Source organism: Chiloscyllium plagiosum, chromosome 4, assembly GCF_004010195.1.
Source record: "Chiloscyllium plagiosum isolate BGI_BamShark_2017 chromosome 4, ASM401019v2, whole genome shotgun sequence".
Classification (NCBI taxonomy): Eukaryota; Metazoa; Chordata; class Chondrichthyes; order Orectolobiformes; family Hemiscylliidae; genus Chiloscyllium; species Chiloscyllium plagiosum.
In genome coordinates, this window is record NC_057713.1 from 105,202,295 (window position 1) to 105,221,083 (window position 18,789).

General features: G+C 40.1%; 1 protein-coding gene across 2 annotated transcripts in view; it reads right to left on the reverse strand.

Moving 5' to 3' along the window:
- Positions 1-18,789, reverse strand: part of itga9 (integrin, alpha 9) — a 371,784-nt gene that overhangs the window by 103,554 nt on the left and 249,441 nt on the right. For both annotated transcript variants that reach the window (XM_043688825.1, XM_043688826.1), the window contains one exon: positions 13,998-14,074. In XM_043688825.1, the coding sequence (XP_043544760.1) occupies positions 13,998-14,074 (77 nt within the window). The remainder of the gene's footprint in view (positions 1-13,997; positions 14,075-18,789) is intronic.

Consider the following 18,789-nt stretch of genomic DNA (forward strand, 5'->3'; position numbering starts at 1 on the left):
TGAATTCATTATATACACAGTCTTGCCTAGTTTTAACAATCTCAAAGGGTACATGACCTCCCCGAAATGGAACCTTATCTCTCCCAAAGGTATATCTGAGACGAGGATAAGATCAACCACACCTTACACTTTAAACAGTGTTTCAATGGGTGGCAATGGCAATGATTACCTCAGGCAGCATGGTCAATGTAAGCATCTGATCAATGGCTAATTAACATAGCATGACTTGTTTCCTCTCCCATATCCCTTGTGTTCCTTTGATTAGTGGTTCTTGCTACTCCCCATTCTGCTTGCTCTTGTTTTCCAATTAACCTACACCCCACAATGCTCCCACTGTCTCTGTCATCCTGCTCTTCTGGTGTACTTCCCCACTGCTTCTGCTCCATACTGCTCCTCTGATTTTCTCCATGTTTTCATCTCCTTGTGCTCCTGCCACAATAGAAGCAAGCACATTTCACTTGTATCAGTCGGTAAATAGCTGGTTCCTTTAAAAGGATCATTGCAATATGATTTTTTAGCGTTATCTAGCATTACAGTTTGTGTGGAGCTGTGCAATTAAAACTTTATTTGACTGAGGATCCTACAAACAAAACCATTTGCAAATCATTGATCTCATGCACTTCAACTTAATCTTTCTCTAACATATTATACATGGAAGACAGAATTTAGTGCAGATCATTTCTGAACATTCAGCAGGAGTTCAATTTAGTTAGGTCTCATTGCTAGTGCAGAAACTTGCTGCACAGTCACAGCTATAACTCCTATCTTCCAGTGACTGCCATGTAGCCCTCTCTCCTATGTACATACACATACATGCACAAACACACACATATACACTACTACCCCCTTATTCACATATTTCAGCAAAAGAGAATGGGGACCGTGTGGTGATATGAGGAGAAATCTAGTGGGCTCATAATTAGAAGGGTCAAAATCAGGTGCACTGGTGATTTCTCCGAGCTGGTCTGCCATCAAGTGAGGCTCCATACCAGGAGTGTGCATAGAGTCATAGAGATATACAGCCTGGAAATAGACCCTTCGGTCCCACTGAGAATCACTACTATATTTGTTAATGATGTGCAAATATTATGTGGACAATAGGTATAAAGACGATTTTGTTCAAACCCACAGGCTACTACCTTCAAACTTGACTAAACAAAAAAATAAACATATCAAATGAAAACAATACAAATTGTTGCTTGAAGGTATTAAGGACTGTGAATAGTCCTAAACTGATCAAGGTGTATTTTTGCATGTGGGAAGATGCTGAGCCCATTTTGTTGTGCTCCTTCCTTTACAACAGCAAGCCTCACAGTCTGTCCTGTCCTCTACTTGGCTTCCTGAAGCAAGGAAGAACCCAGAATGGCCACACAGATCTGTCTTTCCTCTTTCACAATCCCTCTACCACCCTTTTCTGTTCCCACCCAGGCCTCCGCCCTTCTGGTCTGCCGTGAACTTTTATACCTGTATTCGATTTAACACTTCAGCATTTAAAATGTTAGCTTTCAGAGCTCTGTATAAAGCAGTTACTGCTGATATGAGCCCTCTGAAAACATTGAAGCTTCCATCATAAATCAATGGATCCCACACTGCGGGTTGAGGCTGCTGCTAAAGGGAAAACTGGGTCCTTTTGAACCCCAGTGCAAAGTTCAACTGCTCAGCAACTCAGTGCCTCACACCCATGCACTTCAAACCCCACCTCTTTCCTCTGCCAGTAAAAATGATATCTAGCAGAGCCAAGATTTTCCAGCCACTTTTAAAGGCCTCTGGATTCTGCTTGGCTCCAAGATAATCTGACATGGTATCACAGTAGTTTAATCATTTATACTTCATTCTAGTCAGAGTTAAAAGCTGAACTAATCACAGTTATTATATCTTACACTATTTGACTGTGTATAACAGAAGTACAAAGTGGCTAATGTATCAGGCTGAATATTTAGAGTAATAACATAATTAATATGACTCCATTCAGGAACAGTAGAATTCTTATTCCAAACTTGAACATAATCACTCCCAACAGAGAAATTCTAGTAATTCTAAACTTCCAAATGGAGACTTTCATAGCTTAGTCCTGTCTATACAAGTAAATGTGAATAACCCATCACTGACCTGAACCAAAATGGACTTGGAGCAGTCCGCAGTCCCAACTATTCTTCTGCTAGGCCTAGTTTTTACAATCCTCAGCTCAAAAAGAAAGTGAGGTAGGAAATGGTAGCAGTAATACTTACAGTTCTAATATGAAGTCACCACACAGCACAAAGACAAGAGATTGACTAAAATTATAAAAGTGCTGATTAAAAAATACAAGTCCATGTAAATCACTCCATTCGGAAGCTTGGTTTTTAGTCTACTCTCGGGTTGAAATCACAGGTGGATGCACACTAGCATTGGTGCCACTGGCGTGCATGTCTGTTTCCATCCCATCCCCAATCCCTGCTTGGGGTGGTGGGTGGCAGAGTGAGGGGGCAGCACACGGATGACTGTAGGACTAGCCATCTAAATGCAATGGATTGCCAATCTTGCTCACCAGGGGCCACTTCAGGTCAAGGAAGGCAACTGAGATTTTTCAAATGTCTTCCCGTTTCCTTTAGGCAGCTGAAGCTAATTCAGGGGCCTTGAGGCAACCACCCAGCAGCAGACCATGTGCCTGTGATCCAGTTTGGCCAAAAGATCCTCCCAGCAACCAAAGGCTGCTCTAGTAAAGATTTTGTCCGTTCGCCAACACACACACACACACACACACAAAACACAACAAAATGTAAAATAAGTTGCAGAGAGGCCTCCTCTAATTTGAAGTTTTCTTTCTCTTGCTTACTTGCCAATGCAATTTATTGCTCCCTATTTTCAGGAGCCCGCTCACTATCCTTAATTGGACAGCAGCCTGCCCTTTGGTGATTAATTGGCCACTCTGGGAAAATCTTGACTGACTTCCTCTCATAGTGCGGCTCCTGACCTCCATTTCAGCCTGACACCAGAGTTCAAATAACCACAAAGAAAATCTTGTCTTTTGTGTGAGATCACAATAGAATATCTGAATCATAGTTTCCACGGGATAGCAGTTTGTTATTTAACAGCAAAAACATGGATATTCAAAGAAAACAATCCAGATTGAAACCAAACCCATACTGGTTGCAAAGCAAAAACACTAACAGTCAGTGTTATGGCAAGCTCTGAGACTGAATGGGTTTATTGATCAAAATTGGCAGAATAGCTGACTGAAAAACATGAAAATTCAATAATTTAATTAGCTGAACAATTCCGAATGGCAATATATTATAAACGGTTTTTCCACTGTTCTATGCTATTTGAAGTGACTTAACCACAGAAAATTAAACTGTGCCTTCTTCTGCTGTTTGAAGTGGCAAGTACTATGCACATTAAGTATCTAAAGTGGAACTATTTATGTAGAGTAACATTAAACAATAAAAATTACAAATGCTGGCATGCTGCAAGGAGCATGCCAGATTTCAGTTGGCCCCAATGAAGATGAAGTCTGAGATAGTTATACCCTCAGGCCACATGCTATGATACAGTGATGATATTGTTGAGCATGTCTCTTAAAAGTGTACTGATACAAGGACACACATAAACTGGCATCTTTCTCAGCAACAATCACCTAGTTGTACAGCTCCTTCCAGTGCAGAGATAATGGCCGAGTATTATTATTGCTAGACGAGTAATCCAGAGACCCAGAATCCAGCCATAGCAGTCGGTGGAATTTACATTTGAAAATCTGGTATTAAGAGTCCAGGAGTTTAATTCAGAGTCTAATGAAGACGGTGAAAACTTTGTTGATTTTGTCGGACAAACCCAACTGGTTTATGAACGCTTTTTGGGGAAGGCCACTGTTGTCCTTACCTGATCTAACCTACATATGATTTCCACCCATAGCTATGTAATTAACTCATAACGGAAATAGTCTAGAAAGCCATTCTGTTGTAAAAATCGCCACAAGGTCTGAAGAAATAAATAAGAGCAGGCATTGTCTGTTTATCTACAGCAGTTCAAGAAGGCATCTCATCACTACCTTCTCAAGGGCAACTAGGGATGTGTGCCAAATGCTGGTCCAGCCAGCAATGCCCATGTCTAAGTGAACAAGAAAAATGTAGTCCAAAGTGCCAAGAGGTTTAATTGGAATGTTAACAAAGCTGTCTGTATCAGTGCCTGGACACAAAGGTGTGGGACCCACTGACAGCCAGTCCCTTGCTCTAGATGCCAATGGCCCACACTTCAGCCTCACCATGAACCTCACCCTCCATCATTCACTTGTCGCCTGGAATCCAATGGCTATCCTAAAGCCTGGGTGAGTCTTTATTAGCAGCCATACCTCCAGTGGCTCTGTGGTTAAATAGAACTGCTGACATCCTGGAAAGGCCTGTTACAGTCCAATTAAGAGCTTGGATAGTCCTTAATATGGTGGGCCTTCCTTAATAGAGACAATGCAGGACTTGTGCCAGCTCTCAGGGTGTTGGGCGAAACTCTCAGCTTATATTAAATATCATCTTGCTTCTTATACACAAGGCATCAACAATGACTTATGAAGCCTCAAAGAAAGTCAGAGCACAAACGATTCAATTTAACCTGGTGTCACATAGGTTATGTAAATCCACTGCTCATTGCTGACTGATCCATTGCAAGTACATTCAGGGGTCTGGCTAGCTCAGCTGGTAGATGACTAGTGTGTAGGTCAGACTAACAGTAACAGTATAGGATTCAACCCTGTTCCGCCTGGGGTACTCATCATCCTATCCATGGTAAAAGAATCTTAGCACTTCGCTGTGATTTGTTAAAAATCACCAATGATCTGCCTCTGGGTAGTGAACTCAAGAAAATGAAGGTGTGTGCAGCAAGTTCAATTTACATCATAATCCTCCAATAGTGTTTCTACTCTTGGGTGTTACAATGGAATTACTCAACAATTGGTTCATCTTGGTGGACCAAATATAATCAGTCCTTTTCCAGAAGTGTGGCTGCTACATGAGCAGCAAGCAATATCAGAAACATTTAGATCCGATTTAAGTGCCCAATAGGCACATAACTAGCCAATGACAAGGCTTCCCTCAGGATACAGGGTCAGGCAGAGGCTGCCAGTTCCCCATTGCAATATCTGTTCTCCAGCCAGCTGGTGAAACACTTCTCAGTCATCAACATTAAATTCCAGCCTAAGGCATCATAGGCTATCCTAACCTGGGAAATCCAGTTAGCACTACTGATAGTTATCTCCACTGGAAATGCTCCAGTTTGGCACTATTTAAATGGACCAAGAACTTCTTCTGGTAAAATGTGAATCTTTCAGCAAGGAGTAGGAATTACAAAAGATAATCGAGCACTTTCTTTCTCTGCTGGTCCCGTCAAGAATGTCTAAACAGAAGCTATCTGCTTCAGCCTAGACCAGCCTCTAAATTTCTCCTCATATTTTAAGGGCAGAGAGTCATAGACTGGTGAGCACAGAAACAAAAAATCATGATACAACCATATTATCCGTATACTGTATTAAAGTTATCTTTTAGTGTCAACTTTCAATGTGCTGTCTGCCATGGGAACTTTATTCAGCTAAGTGTTCTTAACCTTCAAGTGTTGAATATCAGTTTAAAAGCAGTATCAGTTTAAACAGAGAATTAAATATTTTTTTCTTGTTACAGTATTAAAATCAATTCAATACTTGTACTGAAACATAACCTAGAATAAGATAATTACACTGTTGTTTGCCGTTCACTACTTTGTATAGCACCGCAACAGTGTCATGCTATTCAGTCGAAAACTTTTCCAACTTACAAACTTATCTAAAATGTAAAAAAGACTATTTTCTGATCCTATAACATTTTAATGAACTAACGATGCTCAAAACCAGCTGGCTCTTGTGAACTGACTTTGCTTTAGTCTTCTGTGGATGTATGAGACCACTTAACAAATATTGGCATCGACCCAAACAAGTGGAACATTTCCCAGATATGTCTTGTCCATAAAAATCAATGCAAATCCAATCTGGCCAGTTACCACCCCTCAACCAGGAGTAAAACAATGGCAAATATTGTCTACAGTGTTACCAAGAAAAACACACTCACCAAACTTCTTAAACCCTTGGTTCAAACATGGGCAATTAAGCAGAATTCAAGAGAACAGTTGAGAATTACTATCTTTAATATCAAGACAGCGTCTGACCATGTGCATAATCAAAATGCACAAGTAAAATTAAAGTAATTGGAAATCAAGGGGCAAACTTTATGGTTAAGTCATTACTGACATGAAGGAAAATGTTTATGGTTTCTAGGGGCCAAGCATCTCTGTCCCAGGCTATCATTGTAGGCAGGGTCAGTTAGCTCTGCTGGCTGGTATGTGATACAGACTGATGCCAACAGCACCAGCTAAGATTACCACGAGGGTCCTAGCATCTGACCTCCATGGCTACTTTATTTATTATCACACAGAATATTCTGAGGGAAGCGTCCTGGGTCTAACCGTTGGTGGCTCTCCCTTCATCATATGGTCAGAAGTGGAGATGTTCACTGGTGACAGCACAGCACTGAGTTTCATTCCCAATTCATCAAATAATGAAGCAGTTCAGGCCTACTGTTATAATTGGACTATATTCAGACTTGAACTGCTAAGTAATCATTATGGCAATCAAGTGCCAGGCCATGACCATCTCCAATGAGAAAGACAAACAATACTTCTTGATGTTCAAGTTCACTACCATCAACACCTTGAAATGTAACTCAATCAGCTAAATAAAAATTGTGGCTACAAGAATCATCAGATGCTGGGAATTCTGTGGCAAGCAGCTCTCCTTTCAAATTCCAATGTGTTTTCACTGGTACAGGTCAGGAGTATAATTGAATGCTGTTCGCTAGCCTAGATCAGTGCAGCTCAATATAATCAAGGACAAAGTCTGCTTGACTATATTCCTAATCAGCTTTGTAGTCACACCCTCACCACCAGTACACAGTGACAGTAATTGATATAATTAAATCAACAAATGATAATGATGTCACAGGTGATGTGATTCTGACATCAAATGAAGAGGTCAAGAGAAACAACAGATAAGATGGATGTAGAAGGTACAATTTTAGACATTACACAAAAGAGGTACATTGCTATCTCCAAAATACAGATGTAACTGACAGTGTTACAGTTCTTCAGGGGTGAAAGAGCCTTATATAACAACATCAGATAGAGTGTATGTATAGGTATCCACAGCAAAGATATTCCAAGAAGAAATATTTTAATACTAGCTTAAGAATGCAGCAAAGCATGTACCATTTACAAGATGCACTGTAGCAACTATAGGGTAGCACAGTGGATAGCACTGTTGCCTCGCAGTGCCAGCGTCCTGGGTTTGATTCCTGCCTGTCTGTGTGAGTTTCCTCCCACAAACCAAAGATGTGCAGGTCAGGTGAGTTGGCTATTCTAAATTGCCCACAGTGTTAGTCAGGGCTAAATATAGGGCAAGGGAGTGGGTTTTGCTTTGGAGGGGCAGTGTGAACTTGTTGGGCTGAAGGGCCTGTTTCCACACTGTAGAGAATCTAATCTAAAACTGACTCAAATTTCTTTAACAGTACCTTCCAAATTAAAAATCTTTATTATCATAAAGCACAAGGTTAGCAGCTACATAGATAGACATTTGCATGTCAGCTAGGACAAGATAAAGTACTTATTGGTTCTCCTAATACCAATTCTGACAGCTGTACACCTCAGGACAGAGCCAGCTTGATTAAGAGTGGTGCTACCAAGTCACATTCCATCCAGCATTGGGAATATATCACTGTTTGTTTAATATTGCTTAGTCAAAATCCTGAAACTCCCCCCATAATAGGCCTCTAAGAGTAGCTACATCAGACAGTACAGACTATAGCAGTTCAAGAAGGTACTTCATTACTATCTTAAGAACATTTAGGAATGGGAATTAAATGCTGACCTTGCCAGCAATACTCTCATCCTGCAAAAGAACTAATTTTCAAAACCAATTGTGAAATTGACAATTGAGCTGACCTTATTAAACTTAAAGCTACTAATCATTAAAAGGTCGTTACACACCATAATACTGATGCAAGTTCAGTCTCCTTCTCTTTCAAAGACTTCCAGGATGTCAAAGTTGAGAAGTTAAAATATTTCCAACTGGGAATGGGACAACCTCAGGACAATTTTAACACCACCTATACGTTGTTCCCAATTGGACAGGAAGTAGGGTGGAGACGAGTTCAAATCAACCACAACATTGCAATTTTACTGGGCCTTTGGGCCGCAGCAGGAATAAAGAATTCAGTTTATCATTACCCTAACTTCCCAATCATATTATACAATCTGTCTTCAAGTCATTCCTGCATCTGTTCTGCATTACACAAAAGGTTGCACAGCAGGTTTACAAAGCCTTTCTGTTCTCTTAGTAGCCAGAAGGATTTAACATTTGAGATTAAAAGTAGCTTCAGTTTTAGTCATTCTGTCCTATAGTATTCTAATTGACAGTGGAACTGTTTGCAAGATGAAAAAGCTTATGTTTTTATATATACATACACACACACACATACACACATATTTAATTATTTCTTAAACAAATGAGGTCATTGATTTCTCAGTTTCATCCTCTGTAATCCTTCTCCTTTGACATGGCAACCCCAAATCTATCTTTCATTCCTTAATAAAACAGATGATGTAAAAGATGGAATCTTCAGTGCACCTCTCCTCTTTCATTGTTCATGACCCAGATTTATAGATTCAAGGCAGCAGGACAAGAAGTTCTGTCTGCTCTGAAGGGACTAATAATTAAATATATGCCAATTCTCCATCTTGTAAGTTCTTAGAGACTGCATTATCAAACAAAGAACAAACAACATCGAAGGTGATGAATGACTTCAACTGTGTTAACTCTGAACAAATATGGCATAGTTTTTAACAAGAAAAATGCTTCTTGCCAGTAGACTGTGAGCTGATTTAATATTGAGATATGCAGTTCCATAGTCTCTGTTCGAAAACTATCTACAACCCGTTTAAGTATTAAAATGTGTAAGTGAAGCAAAACCTGCATGTTCCGAAATCTGAAAATTGCCACAAACAGTAAACAACATAATATGTCAGTGAATGTCCTTTTTGCTCACGATCGTCACTCGTCCTGCTAAACGTTGGTCATGGATAGTGTAAGAAATAGTCAAAATAAGCACTGCTGAGGAAATCTGACATTTAGAACTATTTTATGGTCCATTTATGTATAGATCTAAGTTTGTTTTAATTTCAATCGCTAAGAAAGAAATCTACCACAGAAACCCTTTTATTCCATGAATGTGTATTTAAAGTGCAGAAGGGCACTTGCGTTTGCTTAACATTCAACTTCTCCATTTCTGCCCATTACAAAGAAGGAATATTTATAAAGAAAAGGAAGGTAGAGATTGGTGGCCCTTTTATTCTCATCCATTGTTATTATTTATTCGACTAGATTGCCTAACATTTGCCATATCTATGAATCATCATCATCTGCATTGAGACTGTCGACTTCTTGACATCTGCACATCTCAGGAAAAGTTGTGGTATTCTTCCAATCTACGCAGGAGCATACGTAAGTGCAAAGTAATTTGCTGAGAAGACACCCTCATACATATTTTGCAAAGTAAATGGTGGTGGACAATGAAACAACTAACAGGAGGAGGAGTTTTGACAAATATTCCCATCCCCAATGACAGGAGAGTCCAGCACATCAGTGCAAAAGACAAGGCTGAAGCATTTGAGTCCCATCTTCAGCCAGAACAGCCAAGTAGATCAGCCTCCTCCAGAGATCCCAGCATCACATTCACTCAATTTAATTCATCCCATGTGATATCAAGAGAAATTTGTAAAGCATTGAATATTGCAAAGGCTACAGGGACTGACAACATTCTGATGATCTTATTGAAGGGCTGTGCTGCGGAAACAGTGTGCTCAAAGCCAACTTGTTCCAGTACAGGCAACAACCCAGAAAACAGAAAATTGTCCAGTTATGCCTTATACACAAATGCAGGTGATATCTAAGCACCTGATAACAACCCTATCAGTCTACTTTCAATTAGCATGAAAGGGAAGATGGAAAGCATAATTGACAGTACTATCAAATGACGGTTGCTCAGCAATAATTTGCTCAGTCATGTTCAACACAGGTTCCATCAGGAGTACTCAGCTCCTGACCTTCTTTCAGCCTTGGTCCACACATAGACAAAAGCACTGAACCTCAGAGGTGAGGTGAGAGTGACTGTCTTTGCTATCAAAGCATTGTTTAATTGAGTATAGCATCAAGGAACCTGAGCAAAACTGGAAACAATGGGAATCAAAGGGAAAATTCTCCACCAGCTGGAATCATACTTACATAAGGGAAGATAGTTGTGGATGTTAGATGTCAATCATCTTGGATTTGGAACATGACTGCAAGAATTCCTCAGGATAGAGTCTTAGGTCTAATCATTACTGGCTCTTTTATCAATGATCTTCTTTCCATCATAAGGTGAGAAGTGGGAAAGTTTAATCTATGTTCACTGTGCAAAACCCCTCAGATACTGAAGCAGTACATGTCTATATGCAACAAGACTTGGTCAATAGCCAAAGTATATGGGCACTTTACCCAAATGTTCATAGCATTCAAAACAAGGTAGGTAAGTTAACGGCAAAAATCATCTTGAATTAGTATAATTCAATAGCCATTATGGAGACATTGTTGCAGGATGGTCATAGCTGAGAATTAAACATCCAGGGGTATCATACTATTTGGAAAGACAGACAGGAAGGTAAGGGAGGTGACGTAGCTCTGATATTTATGGATGACATCAGGACGATAGTGAGAGATGATATAGGTCCTATAGAGAATAAGTTTGAATCCATTTGGGTGGAAATTAGAAATTTGAAGAAGAAAAAGTCACTGGTAGGCGTTGTCTATAGGCCACCAAATAATAACATCATATTGGGGTGGCCAATAAACAAACAAATAATAATGCCTGTAAAAATGGTATCACGGGAGATTTTAATCTACATGTTGATTAGTTGAACCAAGTCCATCAAAGCAGCCTTGCTGATGAGTTCATTGAATATATCCACGATAGTTTTAACATAATGGAACCAATGAGGGAGCTGCCTAACTTAATCTGGTCCTGTGCAGTGAGACAGGAATAATTAATGATCTCATAGTTAGGGATCGTCTTAGAAGGAGCGATCACAGTATGGTTGATTTTAGAAAACAGAAAAAAACTGAAGATAAAATACAATACCAGGGTCCTGTGTTTAAACAAAGGAAACTACAAAACATTGAGGAAGAAGTTGGCTAAAGTAGACTGGAAGCAAAGGCTTTATAGTGGGACATTTGAGGAACAGTGGAGGATTTTCAAAGCAATTTTTCAAAGTGCTCAGCAAAAGTATATCCAGTGAAAAGGAAGGACATTGGAAAAGGGAGTAATCTGCCATGGGTTTCTAAGGAAATAAGGGAGGCGATCAAATTGCAAGTGAAGGCATACAAAGTGGCCAAGATCAGCGGGAAACTGGAGGATTGAGAAAGTTTTAAAGATCAACAGAAAACCACAAAAAGTGCTATAAAGGAAAAATAAGATACATTATGAGAAAACACTAGCTCAGAATATAACGACAGATAGCAACAGTTTCTACAAATATACCAAGCAAAAAAAAAGTAAACATTGGTCCTTTAGAGGATGAGAAAGGGGATTTAGTAATGGGAATATGAGGAAATGGCCAAGGAATTGAATTGGTATTTTGTGTTGGTCTTCACAGTTGAGGACACGAAAAACATGCTAGTAATTGATGACAAGGAGACTAAGGTAGGTGAGGATATAGAAACAATCATTATCCTGAAAGAGATAGTCTGGGTATGCTAATGGAGCTGAAGATAGACAGGTCTCCTGGCCCTGCATCCCAAGGTACTAAAAGAGATGGCAGGAGAAATAACAAATGCGCTTATGGTAATTTTCCAAAATTCGCTGGATGCTGGGGCAGTTCCAGCAGACTGGAAAACAGCAAATGTGACACACTATTTAAAAAAGGAGAAACAAAAGATGGGGAATTATCATCTGGTTAGCTTAACTTCTGTAGTGGGGAAAATGCTTGAATATACCATCAAGGAAGAAATGCCAAGATATCTATGTAGAAATTATCCCATTGGGCAGACGCAGCATGGGCTCAGGAATAGCAGGACATGCTTAACTAATTTATTGGAATTCTATGAAGATATTAGGAGCACAGAGGACAACAAGCATCCAGTAGGGGTGGGGGGTGTATCTGGATTTCGAAAAAGGTATTTGAGAAGGTGCTGTGCAAAAGGCTGCTACATAAGATAAAGGTGCATGGCGTTATGGACAATGTATTAACATGGATAGAGGACTGGTTAACTAACAGGAAGCAAAGACTGGGGATAAATGAGGAGTACTTTTTTTTGTTGGCGATCAGTGACTAATGGCATGCCTCAGGGATCAGTGTTTGGACTATAATTGTTTACAATTTACATAGATGATCACATACAGTGAGTCAAAGTTTGCAGATGACACTAAGATGAGTGGTAGAGCAAAGTGTGCAGAGGACTATGAAAGTTTGCAGAGGGATATCGATAGTTTGGGTGAAGGGGCAAAGGTCTGGCAAATAGAGTACAATATTGATAACTGTGAAGTCATCCATTTTGGTAGGAATAACAGTAAAAAGGACTATTATTTCAATGATAAAAAACTGCAGCATGCTGCTGTGCAGAGGGATCTGGGTGTCCTTGTTCATGCATCACAGAAGATTGACTTGCAGGTGCAACAGGTAATTTTGTCCTTCATTGCTAGAGGGAATGAGTTTAAAAACAGGGAGGTTATGTTGCAGCTGTACAGGGTGCTGGTGAGGCCACACCTGGAATAATGTGTGTGTTTTGGTCTCCTTACTTGAGAAAGGATGTACTGGTACTAGAGTGGGTGCAGAGAAGGTTCACTAGGTTGGTTCCAGAGTTGAGGGTGTTGGCTTATGAGGAGAGATTGAGTAAATTGGGATTATATTCATTGGAATTTAGAAGAATGACAGGGGATCTTAGAGAAATATACAAAATTAGGAAGGGAATAGATAAGATAGATGCAGGAAGGTAGTTTCCACTGGTGGGAAAAATTAGAACAAGAGGGCCGAGCCTCAAAATTAGGGTGAGGAGATTTAGGACTGAATTGAGGAGGAACTTTTTCACTCAAAGGTCTGTGAATCTATGGAAGTTCCTGCCCAGTAAAGTGGTTAAAGCTTTCTCATTGAATGTTTTTAAAGCTAAGATAATAATTTTTTGAACAGTAAAGAAATTAAGGGTTTATCGTGAGAGGGTGAATAAGTGGAGCTCAGGCCACAAAAAGATCAGCCATGATCCTATTGAATGGTGGAGCGGGCCAGGTGGTTCTTATGCACCACATATTTACCATCTGAAACAAGAGAAAAGTATCTATCATCCCTTGATATTCAAAGGAATGATCATCATGGAATCCATCACTATTAACATCTTGGGAGCTTACGTTCGCCAGAAACTGTAATGGTTTAGCCATATAAATACTGTGGCTGCAAAAGCAGGCCAGAGGCTAGGAATACTGTGGCAAGTACGTCATCTCCTGTGACTCCAAAGCCTGTTCACTATCTACAAGACAAATCAGGGATGGTGGTGAAAGATTCTAAAATTACCTCAGTCTACACAACTCCAACAACATTCAAGGTAATTCACACAATCCAGGACAAATCAACCCCTTAGACTGGCACACTATACACCATCTTCAACACTCTCTTCTTTTATCACTGATGCACTATATTTCTCTGCTTATTGCAAAAATTTAACCTTATTAGAAAACAAGCATTAAAGGTCTTAATTGTAATATTTCCTTTAATTCACATATGTACATTATATATAACAAAGTTTTTACTTCTGGATAAGCTGGAGCTAACAAACAGCTCACAACTCTATTGAATGAAAAGCAACGTTGAACATTTTAATTTGCTGCTCAAAGGACTGAGGCACCTAGAATAGGATTCACACAACATACCTGGATAAAAGCAGCTTGCCACGAAGTTGCAGATCAGCAGCACAGTCATCTGATAGACAGTTTCTTTCAAAAACAGTCTGTAAAATAAAGAAGAACTCAGAGGTCAGTGAAGAGCCATTGGGAGAAACCTCACAGGAGATGTGCTGAAATTTGGAATTCATTAATTTAGAATTAAATAAAATTGCAAAGCATAGTTTATTGTGAGTTTCTGAAGCAGTCCTAATTTCTACTTCTTTACTTAATTCCCTTTCTCCTTAGTTTCTCAATTAATGCTATACAGGTGTAAAAACATTTTGTTTAAACAAAGATTTTTCAACTGAAATCATTAATTTTAAACTTGCTAATCTATCCATTATTTTTTATCAGACAATTCCAAACCTTTCATCAGTTCATCCTTTTCTTCTAAGCCTAGTTGCAAACCTCACCAGACCACTCTGCCCATCTCTTGCATCAGCACCCTATCCAGTCTTCCATTTAAATGAAGCTAAATATCTAATTTAACAAATCAGGATTGTGTAATTCACAACTAGGAATATACCATGGCATTGCCAGCAAACACTCAATATACTTGGTTGCATGAAAGCATTTGTATACAAGTGACCTATAGGATGAACATCAGAATTTTGGGCGAGGTAAATTATCCACATAATTACATAACTAGGATGTCCTAATACATTTGCAGCATCTTAGCAATCTTATTGAGCAAAATAAGTAATCCTAAAGTCAGATCTTTCTCCAGAAGTGGGTTTCTAGCAGCCATTGTAATTAAAACTACATGACCCTTTCAATTGAAATATGGCAGCCAACGCTTAGCAATAAATTGAAAATGGCTTTTTTATTCACTGCCAATCATATGGATTCATGTAACACCCCCAATTCAATGAACAAGGAGGAGCTTTTATTTCAGATAGTCTGGAATGTAAAGCTGTCAAGATGTGTGGATTTCTATGCAGATGGCAGGTTAAACAGCAAAACTACCAGTATGTGAGGAAGCTGGCAAAACACGTCAACCTGAAACTGTAACCCAAGCATGTTATTCAGATAGTGGGAAACTACCATAGGGCTGCCACTTACATCTGTTAAGTAATTATTAGCTGCTGTTTTAATCTAGGTTTAAACTCTGTGCACAGGGCTTTCTCATGGAACTTGCCAGGAAAAACAAGGTGAAAGGACAGCAGGAATTCATATGGTCGAGAGAACAAATTGGCAAAAAAGTTTTAAATGCAAAAATGTGTCACCTGTACACTTGCCAAAGTAAAGGTTGTAGAAAAATTCTGTGGGCTGACAGTGTGTTTTCATTGCTTTGGAGGTAATTCTCAATACTTTGAAGTCATTTCTACGACTTTGAACTGGGTGGGTCAGGACACTACAATATTTACTTTCTTAGCCTCCAGGTCCTTTATTCATTCATGAGATGTAGGCATCACTGGCTGAGCCAGCATACATTGTCCATCCCTCATTGCTCTTGAGAAGCAGGTACTGAGCTGTTTTCATGAACCGCTGCAGTCCACTTGCTGTAGATAGACCCCAAATGTTGTTAGGGAGGGAATTCCAGGATTTTGTTCCAGCAACACTGAAGGAACAGTGATATATTTCCAAGTCAGAATGGTGAATAGCTTGCAGTAGAACTTGAAGGTGATGGGGTTCCCAGATATTTGCCACCTTTCTCATGGTAGTGCTCAAGGGTTTGGAGGGTGCAGTCTAAGGAGATTCGAACTTTTGCAGTGTATCTTTTAGATGGTAAACACTGCTGCAACTGAGTGTGTGTTGTAGAGTTTGTGGATATCGTGTCAATCAAGTGGGCATCCTTATCCCAGGATGATGTCAAGCTTCTTGAGTGCTGTTGGAGCTGCACTCATCCAGGCAACTAGGGAAATTCCATCACTGTCCCAATTTGTACATTGTAGATGGTGGACACTTTGTAGGGAATCAGGCGATGCAGAATTCCTAGCCTCTGACCTGCATCACGAGACAAATTATTTCTATGATTAGACCAGTTCAATTTCAGTAAATGGTAATCTTCAGAATATTGCTATTGAACCATTCAGTGATAGTAATGTCATTGTGTTCGCCAAGGAATGATGGTTAGATTCTCTTTTGTAGAAATGATTATTGCCTGGCACTTGTGTAGTTTAAAATTTACTTGCCATTTATCAGGCCAAACCCAGATATTGTCCAGGTTTTGCTATATTTGGGCACAGACTGCTTTCACATCTGACAAGCCAAAATGATGCTGAGCATTGTGTAATCATTCCCACTTCTGATATTACAATGGAGGAAGGTCAATGATGAAGCGCTGAAGATAGTTGGGCCAAAGACACTACCCTAAAAGAATACCCATAGCGATGTCCTGGTGTTGAGATAACAGACCGGCAACAACCTCAACATCTTTCTTTATGCCAGGAATGACTCCAGCCAGCAGAAAGATTTCCCCCAATTCCCACTGATTTTAATTTTTTGAGGGCTCTTGATATTACAGTCAGTCAAATGTCTAGGCCACTCACTCTCATCTCACCTCATGTCTGAATCTCATCTCGTCCATGTCTGAATCAAGGCTGCAATGAGGTCAGGTGCTATGTAATCCTGTGGAACCAAAACTGAGCAGTGCTGCTTCTTGATGACACCTTCTATTACTTTACAACTGAACGAGAGTAAGGTGATAGAGTGGTAATTGGATAGGTTGGAGTTTTCCTGCTTTATGTGTACAGGGACATAGATGGGCAATTTTCCATAGTATTGGTTAGATGTCAGTGCTGTAGCTGTACTCGAACAGCTTGGCTAGGGGTGCAGCACGTTCCGGAGCACATGTCTTTCAGTACTATTGCTGGAATATTGTCAGGACCCACAGCCTTTGCTATATCCAGCATCTCCAACTGTTTCTTGATACCATGTTTGTTACTGATGGTAATGTCAACCAGGAGAAAGTGAGAACTGCAGATGCTGGAGATCGAGAGTGTGGTACTGGAAAAGCACAGCATGTCAGGCAGCATTCGAGGAGCAGCATATTCGAAATTTTGGGCAAAAACTCTTCCTTATTAAGGGCTTTTGCCTGAAACGTTGATTCCCCTGCTCCTCAGATGCTGCCTGACCTGCTGTGCTTTTCCAACGCAACACTCTTGACACTGGTGGTAATGTGCCAAATCACTGTGATATTACAACGAGGGTAAGTGTCAGTGGTGGCTAGTTAAACAGGGGTCTGAGAAGGTGCCTAACATCACCAGAGCGGTGAAGGCCCTTACAGGTTTGTTAGCCTGAGGAGGGGTATGCAAGAAGGCACAATGAGGGGCTTGTGCTGGGCCATTTTCCTGTCCTGATCACTGAACCTCTTATAACACTACCCAAAAGCACACACTATATTCCTGTTGCTGACGGTTCCTGCCACTTCCAAACACACCTGCTCACTCTCTGAAGCTATCTTCCTTCTTCCAGCAGTGAGAAACAGAATCTCTCTTTGCAGGCTTTTCCATTTCCAGACTCATGAGAGCAAATTAGATGCTGCCTCCTTGCCCCCCACCCCCCCACCCACCTCCTCAGCTATGAAGGTCTGGCTGTGTCAAAATGCAGATTTCAATTCTTATTCTTGCAGAGTCCCTTTAAGTAGTGGAACTTAATAAAATGATGCAGGTCATCATCATACCTACTCAGTAATAGTTCAAGAAATCTAGAAATCAGATGCAATGGCTGTGTTAAAAAGGCATTGATGAGCATATTAATGAAGCGTCTGGTAGACTTTTCTTCCAGGAGCAGGTCTCAATGTTAATATCCAGCTTTATACATTTAAAATTCCATTTTGACAAAACCAAGGCCTCACTTTATCTTGTGTTAGTTATTTCAAGCCACAGTGAGTTTTCTCAATTCTTCCTGAGTCCATTAGGTGGAGCAGCATACTCTGGCGCCTGTTGTGAAAAGGAACAAGCTGAACAAAGCTGCAGGAGCCTTATTGGAAAAGTCAGCCTTGAAGAAAGCCATGAAAAATCTGTGACTTCACAAGTACTGAAGGACAGACTGGAAAAGCCAATATCTGGGCCAATCCTGATTGAAGCAGCGGAAAAGTCCACAATTTGCCCAGCCCTGAAGGCAGCTGTGGAAAAGCTAAGAACCATCTGTGGATCTGTTCAAAAACGATGAGATCATGCACTCCTCTAAGCAAAGGATGTTTCCAAACTGCTTCTGAAACATTCTCTGTGTGAAAGTAACACTTTTCATATTCTGGCTATATATACCACATAGCACAACAGAAAATATTAATCACGCCACTGTCATAATTTAACTGATCAGTATGAGTAGATCAAAACAAAACATGCTCTGGGATATCTTTCACATGGATATTATTTGTTCATGTTCAACTGATCAAAACCCCTTGGTTCTTTATCACGTGGACTCATTTTTGATCTGGTTCAAGATTTTTAGCCATAATATTCAGAAGTGAAAGCATATTTATAATTGATCCTGCAACTTCCAGAGGAATTAACATGGAAAGATTTCTTGTGAAGATACTCTGGAGTTCTGGAATAATCGCTGTCTGCTTGTGATTGAGGTCATGATCCTTATTGGGTGCCAGAACTGGCAAACTGAATCCTAATCTGATGTAATGAAGGCTAGAAAGACCTTTGAGGATTTCAAACAAAAGAGACTTTTGAATCACTGGTATTTTTATGGCATATAAGAAGACCATTCAGCCCAGAGCATCCAGGTCAGCACGCTGTCAAGAAATCTTAGCAATCCCATACCCCCACTCCATCCCTCTAGCCTTGTATGTTTACTTTGCTCAGGTCCATTCAATTTCCTTTTG